The sequence below is a fragment of the Nelusetta ayraudi genome, unplaced genomic scaffold, assembly GCF_046127955.1.
Source record: "Nelusetta ayraudi isolate G7.1 ecotype Tasmania unplaced genomic scaffold, CSIRO-AGI_Nayr_v1 ptg000056l, whole genome shotgun sequence".
Taxonomy (NCBI): Eukaryota; Metazoa; Chordata; class Actinopteri; order Tetraodontiformes; family Monacanthidae; genus Nelusetta; species Nelusetta ayraudi.
Genome location: NW_027466106.1, coordinates 336403 through 350559, shown reverse-complemented (window position 1 = coordinate 350559; position 14157 = coordinate 336403). Strand labels below are relative to the sequence as shown.

At 49.1% G+C, this 14157-nt stretch overlaps 1 protein-coding gene across 3 annotated transcripts in view; it reads left to right on the top strand.

Annotated features, from left to right (window-relative positions):
- The window catches only part of lrmda (leucine rich melanocyte differentiation associated), a 198158-nt gene that overhangs the window by 135487 nt on the left and 48514 nt on the right, over window positions 1-14157 (top strand). For all 3 annotated transcript variants that reach the window (XM_076038431.1, XM_076038430.1, XM_076038432.1), the window contains one exon: window positions 29-155. In XM_076038431.1, coding sequence (XP_075894546.1) covers window positions 29-155 — 127 coding nt within the window. The remainder of the gene's footprint in view (window positions 1-28; window positions 156-14157) is intronic.

Below are 14157 nucleotides of genomic sequence, written 5' to 3'. Positions count from 1 at the left end.
CCGCTCCTTCCTCTTTTCCCACTTTCAGATACTTTGTGCTGCACAAGTTGCCCCAGCTGAAGTTTCTGGACAGCAGGAAAGTCACGAGAAAAGAAGTGATGGAGGCCAAAGCCAGGGGGGCCTTCATGAAAGTGGTCAAACCCAAGTCGGAAGCTGTAAGTTAAAGCGTTCCTTCTTTCTGTCCCTCCCTCTCTCGCCCTTTTTTTTTTTTTTTTTTTTTTTTTAAATAGTCCCTATGAAGTATTGAGTGGATTTGTCACACTTAGCCTTTCTTCCCATTTCCCATTTGTTCCCTTTATCCTCCTTTTCTTCCTGTGCATGCTTGACTGTCAGCCTACCTTCCCGCCGCTGCGGCCCTCTGAAAAGAACCCCCCCCCCCTTTTTTTTTCTTTCATTCTTTCTTTCTTTCCTTTTTTCATTCTTTCTTCCTCCCTCCCTGCCTCCCTCTCGCTGGAATTGTGCACGAGCGTGTGTAAATGTTTGTAACCACAGCCTGACCTGATTCCGTGTCCATGGGCCTCAGATCAAAGACGACGGGCGGCTGTCCACTCGGTGTTGTGTTGCCGAGCGTGACGCGGCCGGCGATCGGAGTGACAGCTCACGTACACGCCGCTCACAATCGCTTAATTATCCCGAGCCCGTGCACTTATTCCTCCCTCTTTTGTTATGGGGCCACACAGACTAATTAGAGTGAGGGTAGGTGGGCGGGCAGGCGGGTGGAGAGGGCTGGGGGGGGGGGGGCGGTCGATGCACCTACTTTGTCCCTTTTCACCCACGTTTCTCTCCTTCCCCGCCCGCGTGTTTGAGAACGCGACGTAAATAGAAGCCTTTTTTTTTTTTTTTGCGCAAATTAGTTTTCATGTACAATTTGCGAGATCCCGGAATTTTCAAGGCGCCCGGTCGGCCTCGGCGTCGTCGCTCCGTGGTCTCCAGGGCCCTGACGGCGAGCCTGCGAGGTAGGAACGGATCCAGGGCAGCAGCACTGAAGGCATCCGATGACAAATCAGAAGAGTTGATGTCACAGGTTTAAAAGTGCAGCAGGAGGGGGAGACGGGAGGGGGGAAAAAAAACAACAGCTAAATATTTATCGTTTCAGACAGTCGGATAGGACGGTGCGCTCTCTTTTTGTCAGTTCACACGAGGCTTTTGTTCTCGATTGTTGGTGCAAGCGGCGAAAAAAAGAGCGAGAAACAAAAAGACGCTGAAATAGTTTAACCTCAGCCTGGCAGCTTTTTGCCAGCCGAAGAAGAGTGGAATTAAAATTTAAAAAAAAAAACACAGCATTCATCCACTTTGTACGAAAAGAAACTAAAGGGCCTCTACAATGCTTTTTGGCAGGGCAAAATCACTTTATGAGACATTATTTACATAGCTTGTCAGCGGAAAAGGAAATGTTTGCCTTTGTCACCGCAGCCTCCAGATGAAAGGAGGCAACATCGCTGATTCCAGTTGACATGATGTGTGTTTTTGTGTCTTTGTGGCTTTGTACCCCGCTGTATATAATTATTTATTCCCTGTGCAAAGCAAAAGGTTACAGCTTTGATGAAAAGACGTCTAGCCGCCGCCGCCGAACGCAGCGTTTTGGGCCCCCCGAATTAACCGTGTTCTTCTTCTTCTTTCTTTCGCCGTCCCTCGCGCGGTTACCCCATTAGCGGAGTTGTTTTGTTTTAGTCCGAGTCTAAACAGTGAGAGAGATTTTTATTTCCTGGACACCGTCAAACCCCCCCCCCCCCACCGACCACCTCCCAGTTTCTGGGCCCTGGGACGTCGCGGCGGCGTTTTCCATAACATTTGTTTTGAGTTAGATGGGTTGTGATGTGTCAGCCACCACAGACCTGATGAGGCATGAGCGCCTCCGGGCTCTAATTGTCCACATCATCGCAGTGATTGTGAGCTGACCAATAGTGCGGACCCCCAATTAATGGGGACGGCGGCGACAGAATGGGAGAGTGAGGAGGAGACGACGGCATAATTAGATATTTGTGTTTGCTTTTATGTCTGCTGCAGCGGGGTGTTGCTCACAACAGTAGCTCGCGCTACAGTGTCTGCCATTTGCTTCATTACAAAGGATTATAATTAGCTGTCTCGCTGTCACTCGTTGCCACCGCTTGAGTCTCAATTAGCTCGAGTGCCGGAGAGGAAAAAATGCGGGGCTACAGGCGCGATCTGAATGTTTCTCTTTCTCTTTTTTTCTTTTTTTTTTTAGGGAACTGTAATTTAAAGGGACAGAGCACCCAAAATCACCAAAGGGTCGATGGAGACTCTGGTGGTGTTTTTTAATCTAGATAGCAGGAAGGTGATTTCACTCAGTCGAAGCCTTTACGCTCACAGATTTAAATTTACCCCAAAAAAAGAAAAAATTATTCCTCATGTGGCGCTGTACAGTAGTTACTGCCGTCCCCAGGGTCCATGCTGGACATATTTGCAAGCGCTAACGTGGAGGCAGCTCCTGTCTAACACGATAAAGTGGATACTTGGCACGAAACGTGTAGCGCTAACATCGAAGCGATGGGGGAACGTTGATTCCTTTCACTGGCTTGAGCTTGTGTGAGTCACTCACCAAAGAGAATTGGGTTTTTGAGTCATTTGAGTCACCGAGTCAGCCGACCAGAATGTGCAGAAATCCTTACACGCACGCAGGCTCCGCCCACTCCCAGAGCGTCTGACCGATGTGTTCATTTTGTGAGTGGGCTACTGTGAGCGAGTCGGCGATTTGTTGGTTCACAGCTCGGCCTCGTAGCAGGGATGAGACGAGGAAAATTGAGCTGTTACTTTATCCTGCAGGGCCAATACGGCCACTAATGACCAGATTTACTCGAACAAATGCAGTTAGAATAGCAGTCGGCACAATGGTGACACTCACTAGCTAGCAGTAGCAGAGACAATCCAGTGAAGGAGTTAGTAGAGATTGTAAGACACCAACGTGCCATCAGCTCCTGTCTGGAAAGTTACATCACAGGAGCGTGAGTATGTCATTTATATCTCCCCAATTGGCTGGAATTGTCGCCCTCTGTGAAACTCAGGAACTGTTACCTGGGTTAAAAAGTCTAATATGGTCTCTACTGGAGTGGAATCTCACTTTAGGCCAACTATCCCTTTAAGACTCTTTTTTTCCCCCTCTTTTTTTCTTAGCCTGGCCCTCTTTTTTTCTGAGACGTCAAGTCCTCTCACCGAGGCCGTGCAACTGCACAAGCATCAGCCGCAGTGGCTGTGGGGTTACGGCGCTACTCGATGACAGCGGTAATTCTGCCGCGGCCGATCCTCCAACCGACCGTTCCCGCCGCATGACGTCCACGTTGGAACGCTTAACCGAGCGGCCGCGGACAAGGCCGGGCCTGAACTTTAAAGACCCCCGTCTCGAGCGCCGCTGCAGTTCTAACTCCTTTTCAATCACGGCGCTATGACACGGCACTGAGTGGCGCCACATGGTTCGGATCAAGCGGTTACGGTCTTTAGCGGCGAAACGCTTTTGCACATAAACCCAGCGTTTTTTTTTTGTTTTTTTTTCCACGTCGGCTCAATGAAAACCAGACAGCTAATGGCCAGTTGTTTGCAGGGAACGGCACACACACACACATGCAAAATCTAAGTCTCAGCCCTCGGTCAATGCCGTGCATTCTGAGGTCGTCGGTGTTGCGGAGCAAACGGAGGAATGTCCTCGAAACGATGCGTTCACACGCTCGTCACTCGGCCGCTGCTTTAATTGTTGTCGTCTTGTCTCGGAGCAATAATGGCCCACCACACAATAAGTGGGTGGCAATGAGACGTCCTCGACTGTCTGCTGTGTTTTAAGCATGGGGAGGGGGAGGGGGGAGCGGCCGACTCAGAGCGCCAGGCAGGGTGGCAATTTTCTCCCTCTCTGGTTTTTTGCTTTACTGCGTCTCTGAGGCGAAAGGACACCAACACCAGGACGGGAATGGATGCGAAATGAGAAACGACAAAAGAGGGAGACAGGGCAATGTATAAACACTCGGAGGGCTGGGAGCACCCCCTCACCCCTCACCCCTCACCTCAACGGTTGCGAGTGCGGTGGTAAGGCCCGGAGTGGTATTTTGGGAAATTGGGCGTGCTGGAATGCTATAATGTGATAATTCTCTTTAAGGACTCAGAGGTGGCGCAACGGAATGGCGTTAAACCGCGCAGGGCCATTTCCACTGTGTTGGGCCACTTTTGGGAAAGATATACACGGTTTCTCCTGCAGCAGCACCCACCCACCCCAAACCCTTGGTCAACCTCCAGCAGCAGCACCCACCCACCCCAAACCCTTGGTCAACCTCCACCTCCGCCTGGGAGCTGCTGCTGCTGCTGCTGCTGCTGCTGCTGCTGCTTTAGGATGTGGAAGCCCGGGGTTCAAGCGGCCGTATCTATCAAAACAGTCCGACAGCACGGTTCTGTTTTCATATCCCCAGTGCCACGAGTAAATTTAGCAAATTTCACTAGCGGAGTAACGTTCACCCCTCTGGCCACATGCTTACCAGTGCTTCACTGTGGGTGAAATAAGTTCAGGGACCTTCCTCACTCAGCCGGTGGTTTGATGATCTCACTTTGATTGTCGCCTGGACCATGTACGTCATTTGTTTTTTTCTTTTTTCTTTTGCAAAAAAAGCTTCTGCCCATAATGTAAAGCAGATTTGTGGCAGCGCAGGGTGGCTGCAGCCAGCTCCTCCAGGCCCCCCCTGAGTCTCGGGGCGCACGGTAACAGTTCTTCAAGGGAATTGACAGTGACAGAGCCAGGAAAGCCCTCAAGTGGATCTTTTCACTTTGCTTTGTTCTTCCCAGGATGCTAACCTGTTTCACTCCGCAGCCTTCCAGGGTCCAACACTCTCAAACACGCCGTCGCGCATATTTTTTTATTTATTTGCTCGCGACACCTTGAATGGACCGTGAATCTATTTTGTGACTGTTGTTTGAAGGGGCTGCGTTCCCACCAGAGCTGTTCGACTGAACTCCAGTGTGCTTGCTGTTCGTTTGGGGAGGTTTGACTGTGCAGTCGAACTCTGACGTGGATCGAATGAGCAAAGTCTGATCCATCTAACAACCAAGTCAGATGGACATGCAAGCAGAGGTCTGTAGTGCACAGCGTTGTGGGTAAACACGACCTAAACAAGCGCACAAATAGCGAGTCGCCCTGCGTGAACCTACGGATGAAATTCCTTCGTTATTTTTCATCCTCGCCTTCAGTGGCTAACGTGTTAGCCACAAGGTTTTGGTCGGTCAGTGCGTCTTGCGTGTGAAAGCCTGGGCTGAGTGTTGCAACCTTAATCAAATGGAGCCTCCAGTCGCACTAAATCTCCCGGACCATTAGGTGTGAAAACAACCTCAGTCACTGGCTGCCCACGTCTCCGCCGGAAACACACGAGTTTCCCTGCAGCCACTCAAACACTGGAAACATGCAACACAGAGCTTCATGAATGTGCCTTCAGTGGCCACGCTGAATAATTACACACACGCACACATTGAAAAACAGTGTCGTTGAGGAGAAGTTTGTAAATATTATTCTTAAGGTTAACTTTATTGTAATTTATGCTATTCCTCCAACTAATTCCAGTCGCCTGTGCACTGACACACTGTACATTCATTGCGCCTGACGCACGGTGGCAAACTGCTGCGCCGCAGGAAGCGATCCGCGCTCTGATGTAAGTGAAAAAGCTCTGTGTGTTTCCCGCTGTCGTCGAGGTCTGGAAGCATTTTTTTTTTTCTCCCCCGCGTCAAATTTTTTTTTTTTTTTTTTTTTTTCTGCTGCGAGTGCTGAAGTGTGAGTCCGTCTCGTGTTTGGACGTGTGTGACGAGCCCCGGTTCTGAGCGCCGTGGCAGCTTAAGTCGAGAGGTCGGGCGGGGGTCACGAGGCTCTGGAAAACAACAGCAATTAGAGGGAGTGACTCACGCCGTCCACATAAATCACCCGCTGCCTGCATATCATAAACACACTGTAAAACTTTAAAGCGCAATTAATTGCGAGTAATAGTGCCAGGATTGATTTATGGCCTCCTTCAAAGCCCCGACGACAGGGGCTGCATGACGTCGTCCTCGCTGGTGGAGAAAAAAAAAAAAAAAAGAAGAAGGAAAGAAGAGAGGAAAAGTAATTCCAGTGAGTTTGAGTCGACTCCATTTCCCAAAAAGAATAAATAAATTAATAATAAAAAATTTAAAAAAAATCAAAGGCAAGGTTTGACTTTTTTCGGACATTGCATCATTGTAGAGTTTGCGTTATTTCACCATTTGAGCGATGTCATATCAGCTTTCGCCTCCACGCACAACATGGGAAACACACGTGTTTTTTGTCAGGACTCTTTCTGAAGCAGCAGGCGGTGACGCGACGTCTCTGGCTTTTTAATACGCTGCTTTTCACAAACCATGATAAATCACGAGATTACACAACTTTTCCCCCCCTTTTTCAATGTGCGTCTCGGTTAAGATTTTATTATCTTAATAATGTTGAGCGCCAGCGACGGGCCAGGCCTGTTTTTTTTTTTATTATTATTTACTGCTCCGTCTTTACACCTAACGCTTTCGGTACAGACTCGTTTCTTTTTTAATAGCAACCATGTTGTTGTCAGTGTTTCTGCGAGCGGAACAAACCGCAGGAAGAAGAACACGCTTCCAATCGTCTGGAACTGCTGAAGACCTTGAAACAAAAAGTCAATTCTGATTCCCTGTTAAAACTGGGCCCTCTTTCATCGCGTGCCAAGCCGCTGCAACGCTCGGCGCAGTCCCTGCACGCCAGGCTGCAGCAGCAGCAGCAGCAGCAGCAGCAGCAGCAGCAGCATCGGTGGCGTTCCTTCAATTACACTTCTTATCAAAGGATGCTTTTAGCTATTACACAGTGCAGCGTCCCAGTGCAGTGGCCTATCAGCCCCATCACGGTTAATCCTCCCTTTTGGTCTCTTTGGTGACAGGAAGATGTTGCCAGCCTAATGAGAGACAGCTGGCTTAGTGTTTTGTGTTTTCTCAGCGAGGGGAGGACGAGGAGGAGGAGGAGGAGGAGGAGGAGGAGGGGGAGGAGGGGAGGTAAGAAAAAAAAAAAGAAGCATCTTTCCTTCCCGGGCCCAGAGTCCCACTGGGCGTCTCCGCAGAAAAATGTGCAAACTTTAAATCTCTCAAACAGATCAGTTGCTGCTCTGCGTGTCTGCGTTAGTCGATGTTGACAGTGCGCATTAATCACTATCTCTGCGCTCGGCGCCCACACTTCTGCTTTGAAGTCGGTTGTGGCGTGCGCCCTCGCCAGGCGGCGCTGCTCTAATTCCCCTTCAGATTTTTATCGCTCAGGTCCCCCCAAAAAATGGTGTTGTTGTCGTCGTCGCTCATGACGAGCATCGTTCAGTGAACGAACGTTAGAGCTTAATGTCTGCGCTAGATGAGGCGTAAATGTTGTTTCTCTATTTTCTAATAGTTTGATTATTATTCTTGGATGTCTTGAGGAGCTGGACAGGAAGTCTGAGATGTGACATTCTTTCCTTCTTTCATGTTCGTCCAACACGACAGAAATCTATGTCATGTTCGTCACTCTTAATGGACACGGCGCCTCCTTTCAAAAGTGACTTTCGCAAGCATCCAACAGAGGACGGACCTCCTCACCCCCACCTCCCCCCACCCACCCACTGCACTCCCAGAGTCCCAGCGATGAAGTTTGTGCTCCGGCTCACAGACCTTCTTTGTGGGTTTTTTTTTAGGGCTTGTCAGACACGTCAGACGCAAGGCAAGGAAAAGTATATTGTTTCCAGCCACTTGGATTCCTTTTCCAGCCCCCCCCCCACCACCACCACCACCACCACAACCCCCTGACATCTGCCACTCTGCCGAGATGATAAATTCTTGCCTCATTAAGCGTGGGTGTGGGATTACAGGCTGACAACACATTAATCACGGGGCTGGGTGGCAGCAGCCCCTGCGCACCGGCTACAGGCATTGTTAACCAAACTTTTCTAATGTGTCACTCTCCTCCCTGACAGCCCATAATCAATCATCCTGATTGGCACGGCTGATAGATTACACTATTTATGCTTTGTGTAATGAAAGCCGAGCGTTTCCACCGACTGTCATTGCCGCGGCGATGATACAGGGCCCGCCGGAGGAGGATGGGGCGGGACGACCTCGGGGGGGCGGACGCCGTCGGGGCTTTTTTTTTTTTTTTGCTCCGAGGCCTGCATTGCCCCCTCCCTCCCCTCCCCTGTCACCGTCCCCTCCGCTTGCGTGACTTAAAGGCGCACGCCCCCGTGCGACGTGGTCTTCGTCGCTATCGCTGGCGGGCCACGCTCGGGTAAAACTCCCCTTTGTCCCCGGCGGGATCCGGTTTCCCCCGTGACCTCGTTCCACCGGGGTGAGCTTTTTGTTGTCGCGAGGCTCCTTCTCTCTCTCTTTTTTTTTTTTTTTTTTTTTTTGTCCTGACAGGAAAGTGAATGATTTACACATGTATAACAACAAGACGACAAGACACTTTATACTGTATGTGTGTTCTTGTCAGCTGGCGCGGAGGACGCCGGCGCGGTGGACAAAGACGTCCCCCCGCCGCCACCTTCGGCGCCCGCAGTGCTGCACTTCTATTTGCATGGGAACTCGCGGATGAAATGACACACTGCCGCTCGGCCCCGCAAAACATAATAAGGTTGTGTTTCTCGCCCTTTCTTTTTTTTTTTTTTTTTCTTGCTCATTTTCAGCCCGTAACGTCTTTGTCTGGAGTCGGAGGTGTTGTCGGCACGCCGAGGGAGGATATTGAATGTGAGCTGTGTGCTGAGAGGCTGTCAGGAAGAAAAAGCCCCTGAAAAAACAGAGGATGAAGGAGGGGTGGGGCGTGGGGGGTGTCCACGGTGATATTCATCGGGACTAAATTTGCGACATTTTCTTATGAGACGGAAGCGCTGTCATGGAATTAGTTAACTAGACCGTATTACGGAGAGCCGGGTAATTTAGCCTCGGAGGTGCAGTCGCAAATAACTAGCGGGAGGCCGCATCCCTGACCTGACATTGCTTTCTGTATAATGCAAAATGCGGTGACACGCTCAATGGGTTCTGTCAGCTGCAGGATTGAATTCTCCACCTGCCGCGTCTCAGTTTGGAGCGCGCTGGTCAATTATTTCTGAGGCTGTCAGTGCGCGGGGGGGACGGGGACGGGGACGCGGTTATTTAGTGTGTGTTAACTCGGCATCATTAAGACACTCACCTGACACACAACAGCGCACCTTAACGTTATTTATTTTGATTCCCCAGACAGGGGTAACCTTCAAACAAGATGACCTCTCCCTGTTGTGTTATTTATTTATTTATTTTAATTTTTTTGCGATTTGTGCAATCCCGCTCCGTCCTTTTTTTAGACATGGGAGCTGTCGAGGCGGCGGGGAATCAAATGGCCCGAGAGTTGTCTAATCTAAGGAGCTAATGTGCAGGAGAAGCCTCCATTTGTTTGGACAGACCGCCTTGATCACGCTGTGGCAGCTCGCCGTCGATCCAAGAGTGCCGAACAGAAATAGCTGTCCAGGCGGCGCCTTAAAAACACACGGGGATGTGTCATCTTATCATACAGACCTTGTTTGTCTTGCCAGCAGCGCAGCGGTGCTCACTGCGAGATGGGTGCAGTGATTTAATGTTCTGTCGTCCTTGTAGGAACATAGCTTTTATTTATCTTGGTGTCACATCTGCTACATGTGAACATCCTCATCTTAGATGAGTATCTGATGACCAGGTGCTGGTCGAAGATCTTGAGATTTCCATTGATGGGGATCTCAAGATTTATTAGTCGGGACAGCCAGAGCTGGAATAGAACAGAATCCAAATTTGAAATTTGGTCTCTTGGGTCAGTGGAAAGCTTGTTATCCTGAATAGCTCAGAAAAAAGTCAAATCTGGTGGCGCATGATGGCAGCTAACTAGGAGCAAGACCCTCAATGTTCTGTGTATATTTTTATACATATGAGAACCATTCTAAAGGTAGGAAAAAACAACTAACTTTTATTGTGCTTTGAGTAGACACTTCTATTAATGTATCTATGGGCAGTATGTTATTCTTATACCAATATAAAAAATCATAAACCAAGCCAATTTTTACAAATGTAAAAAAAAAAAAAAAAACGAAAAATACAAATTGTAATTTCTTGTAAATTGAGAGCCACGACTTCACATCAGCCCTCAAAAACCTCCAGCGCCGATGAACGGGGATCCGGATCGAGCAAAGCCACAGCGTTACCCCTCAATTGCACAATGACATGATTAGGAGGTGACACCTCCTGTAAAAACATCTCTCTCCATATCTTCTTCTCCGGCTCTTTATCCCTCACTCATTCTCCCCTTCCCCTGTCTGCCTCCTTTCTCTCAGCGAGTCGGACCGCTCTATAATTAATGTCCCCGAGGGCTATCCGCGGGTCAGGCGGAGAGGGCCGCCGAGACAGGTAGTCTTGACACCTCCAGCTTTGTTAGCTCACGCGTGGCGGTGGCGGCGTCTGGGAAGGGTCGCGAGAGGCCAGCGCGCGGGGCTGCGGCGTTTTTAGGTTGGAGGCCGAGGCGCCGTCGGCGAGCACTGCAGGCTGAGGGAAGACAGGCCCCGCCGTGTGACCTCACCCAGCCGCGGAAAAAGATGTTTTTCCTCGGGATTAACCAGTCAAAACTCCTGCATTAAGGGCTTAGTGTGTGGGGAGCCTCGCGTTTTGAGTGTCAGGCAGGGGAAACCTACATGTTTACAGGTGTTTGGCAGGGATGTGACTGACAAGCAAGAGGGTGTTTAACATCAACCCTAATCCCAGTGCAGTGTAAATAGTTTGACTTCTCTGGTGGGCAGGAGGGAAAACTGTAAGTCAGATGTGTTCGCCAGTGCTTGCTAGCTCATTTTTTAATTGTGGATACATTAGCAGAAGATAATCTGGGGAACTGGGAAATAATCCAAATATCCTACTTGATGCATTCCAATTACCTGATTAGCAGGGTTGATATCATCCATTCGTAGTATAGTTAACGCATCCATATATTTTAGCCATGCCTAATATGAGTCAACTCTGACACATGGGAATGTTTTATTTTGTCTCGTCGCCTCTTAAGTTCTTTGTTGGTTGACAGACATTAGAAACTAGTAGAATTTTTTGTGTCATTTCTCTCATTCTCGGCGAAACAAGGCCACATTTTAGCTACGGCCCCATGGTGCGCGTTGCTGTTGCACTACAGTATCGCTTTGTTTCGCCTCAAGCGGATAACTTGAGCTCATCATGAGGTTCAAACGCTCAATTCATGGGTTTGCATAGCTAATTGTTGTCAATTCAGGCCCGGGCTTTGAGCTGCGCCGCCTCTTTGTTTGTCTTTTCAGCACAGGAACTGTTAAGACCCTTCTGGTCGTGTATAGATTTGAAGTGTGCCCTGACGCCACCGCGCATCTCATGTGTAGGTGTCCCAAAATCCACACTCTCCGTCCTAACCCTCACATTTTGCGAGTACATCACCCCCATTTTCCCAGCAATCACACTCTGAGTAGGCAGCCTCTCATCACGGTGCCTTTTACAGCTGAAGAGTCTTTTCTCCCTCGCTCTCTCTCCCTCTTTGAGTTTTGAATGGGAACAGAGAAAGGGGGACAAGAGGAGCGGGGTGACGCTGAGCGAAGTGGGCAGCGGTGGAGGGGAAATTAGGTTGAGACAATGGGGGAAGAGGCAGACATTCCTGTTTTGGTAGGAGAAATATGCGGAATGGTGAACGCCACCCGGGGGGCGCGGGAGGTCGGTGCAAAAGGGGAAGGGGTCAATTGACACTCCAGCAGCATTCTTGGCCACTGAAGTGGGCAGAGATCCGAAACATCCCAGTGTTTGTTTGAAAGCAATCTGCAGCGAGGCCATTGTCCTGGAGAGCTTCCAGAGGCTTGGCTGCTCTCGGAAACCTTACGTTTTCTCAATGGTTTCAAGTGCTTATGATGAAAAATAAGATGTTACTTCTCCAACGCCAACACATTTTCCATCTTTGAGTGGTCAGCTAAGGTGATGCAGGCCGGCCAGTTAGCTGCAAAGGTTGATGGTTTTGATCCGACATCACGAGCCCGTTCTCCAGATGCGTCGTATTTGTACTTTACAATTACAGTTCCGCGATGATGAACTGTTTGACTTGCAACAGGAAGAATGGCATCCCTGCCATTTACACCGCACGGCTCTTTTGGTATGTTTCAGGATAATACGCCTGCCCAGTTGCCTACCCAGCACTGCAAGTTATGTAGTCCAACAATAGGGCAACTAGTGGCGCTAGTGAGGAGCTGTTTCCCAGTTAGAAGTCTATAAACAAATCAAACGATTTTGAAACTTTCATTGTAAAGGTCCACTGTGTAGAATTTGGCCTGATTTATGATTTTTAAATTGGTAAAAGGCTTAATATAATCCCTGTAAATATATTAATAATAGTGTATACCCACAGTACAATAAAAGTATTATGGTTTTCTTACCCATAGAATGGTTCTTATTTATATTTAAGAACATACATGGGGCAGGCCACTGTAGTTCACTGGCAAGTTTGGGAGAGGGAGGGAGAAAATCTGACCACTAGAAGGCAGAATTTTACACACTGTACCTTTTAAAGTTTGAAATCTTACTAAGGACTCACATAAAACCCGGAGTGCTAATCTGTAGACCAGAAATTTAACACAATAAGATACAAAGTGTCTTCCCAAAGCTCACCTGATCTGAAGTTTCAGAGCATCAGACAAACAAACAGAGAGACAGACGACAGACAGACGACAGACAGACAGACAGACAGACAGACAGACAGACAGACAGGGCACAGCGGCCATCATGTCGCAGGGTGTTTTGCTCGCCAACTGGCGGCGTGTTCAGGGTACTTCAAGAGATGGGCGGAGCAAACTTTCGCTGCACCTGTGCTAAGAGCGCAGGGCGGATCAGCCCTCACCTGCTCTCTCCCACCGTTCCCCACCCCTCCCCTCGCCCCCGCTGAAAGGAAATATTGCAGAGTGGATCAGATGGGCTCGCATCCTGTCGGACTCATCCAGTTTCAGCGACGGCCCGAGTGCTTTTGTCAGCCGAATTCCAGACATCGTCTTTCGTTCTCTCGGGAGGCTTTTCAAAGATAATGTGTCTCAGGACTCCAAACAATAGCGTCACCGATCCGGCGGCGGTGGCGGCGGCGGCGGCGGCGGCGGCGGCTACGGCGAACCATAATGGCGCGCGGATAGCAGATACGGCCGTGATCAAAATATGACGCCCCTTGTCCAGAATTCCCCCAGAATTCAAACCGGCGGCCCGGAGAGACACAGACAACAACGTCTGGCACTCCTCCTGTTTTCACGCAGACGCCTCTCATCTGCAGCCGCTCGTCTCTCAGTGGCCTCTGTCACAGTTATCACTCTCGGCTGACACCTGTCTGCCCTTCCCTCTTGTCTCGCCGTCCCATCTCCCTCTCTGTGGGGTGGAGCTGTTTGGGTTTTTTTTTTTTTTTTTTTGTGTTTTTTTTTCGGAGGTTTGTTTACGGGGGGAAGGAATACCCCGCTGTTTCAGGCCGCCTCTAGTCTTTCAGCTCATCACGGCGAACATGACAGCCCTCCTTCTCTTTGGTGCTGAGCCGAGCCGCCTCTCCTGTCCCCGAGGGGAGTCAAAATCTTCTGCCTCGCTCCCTCTCTCTCCGTCTTGAACTTCATCTCAAGGCAGCCGATCAATACCGCGCGCGAGAAGCCGGCGCAATCTGCCTCTGCCCGAGTACACAAACGTTGTGCAATACATAAATATATATATAAATATCTATCTTTTTTTTTTCTTTTTTCTTTTTTTTTCCTCTGGTGCGGTTTTGAGGTTTGAGGTTATCTACCCATTCAGTCCCAAAGACATGAATGTTTCATTAAATTTGCAGAGATGTTTAGGATTTTGGTTGGTTTGTTTATCCCGCACGTAAAAGTTTCTTTTACTGGGAAATGAAATATTGACTGGATTTACATGTGCTGCTTACACCTGCAAAGGTCCATGCTAGTATTGGATGGACATGGATAGTATTGGATAATACTGACACTACAATGTCCAATCCAATCCGATACTTCAAGGATCATTCAAGAATATCACCAAATCACTTTTGCGTTGTTTTACTGTGGGTTTTTGCTCTCCTGCACCACAGTTTAATATGCCAATATAGGAGAGACCATACAGATGTGTCAAGTGTGGGCACTAAAGTCACTACAAACCCGTGCTACTGCCGTAAACCAG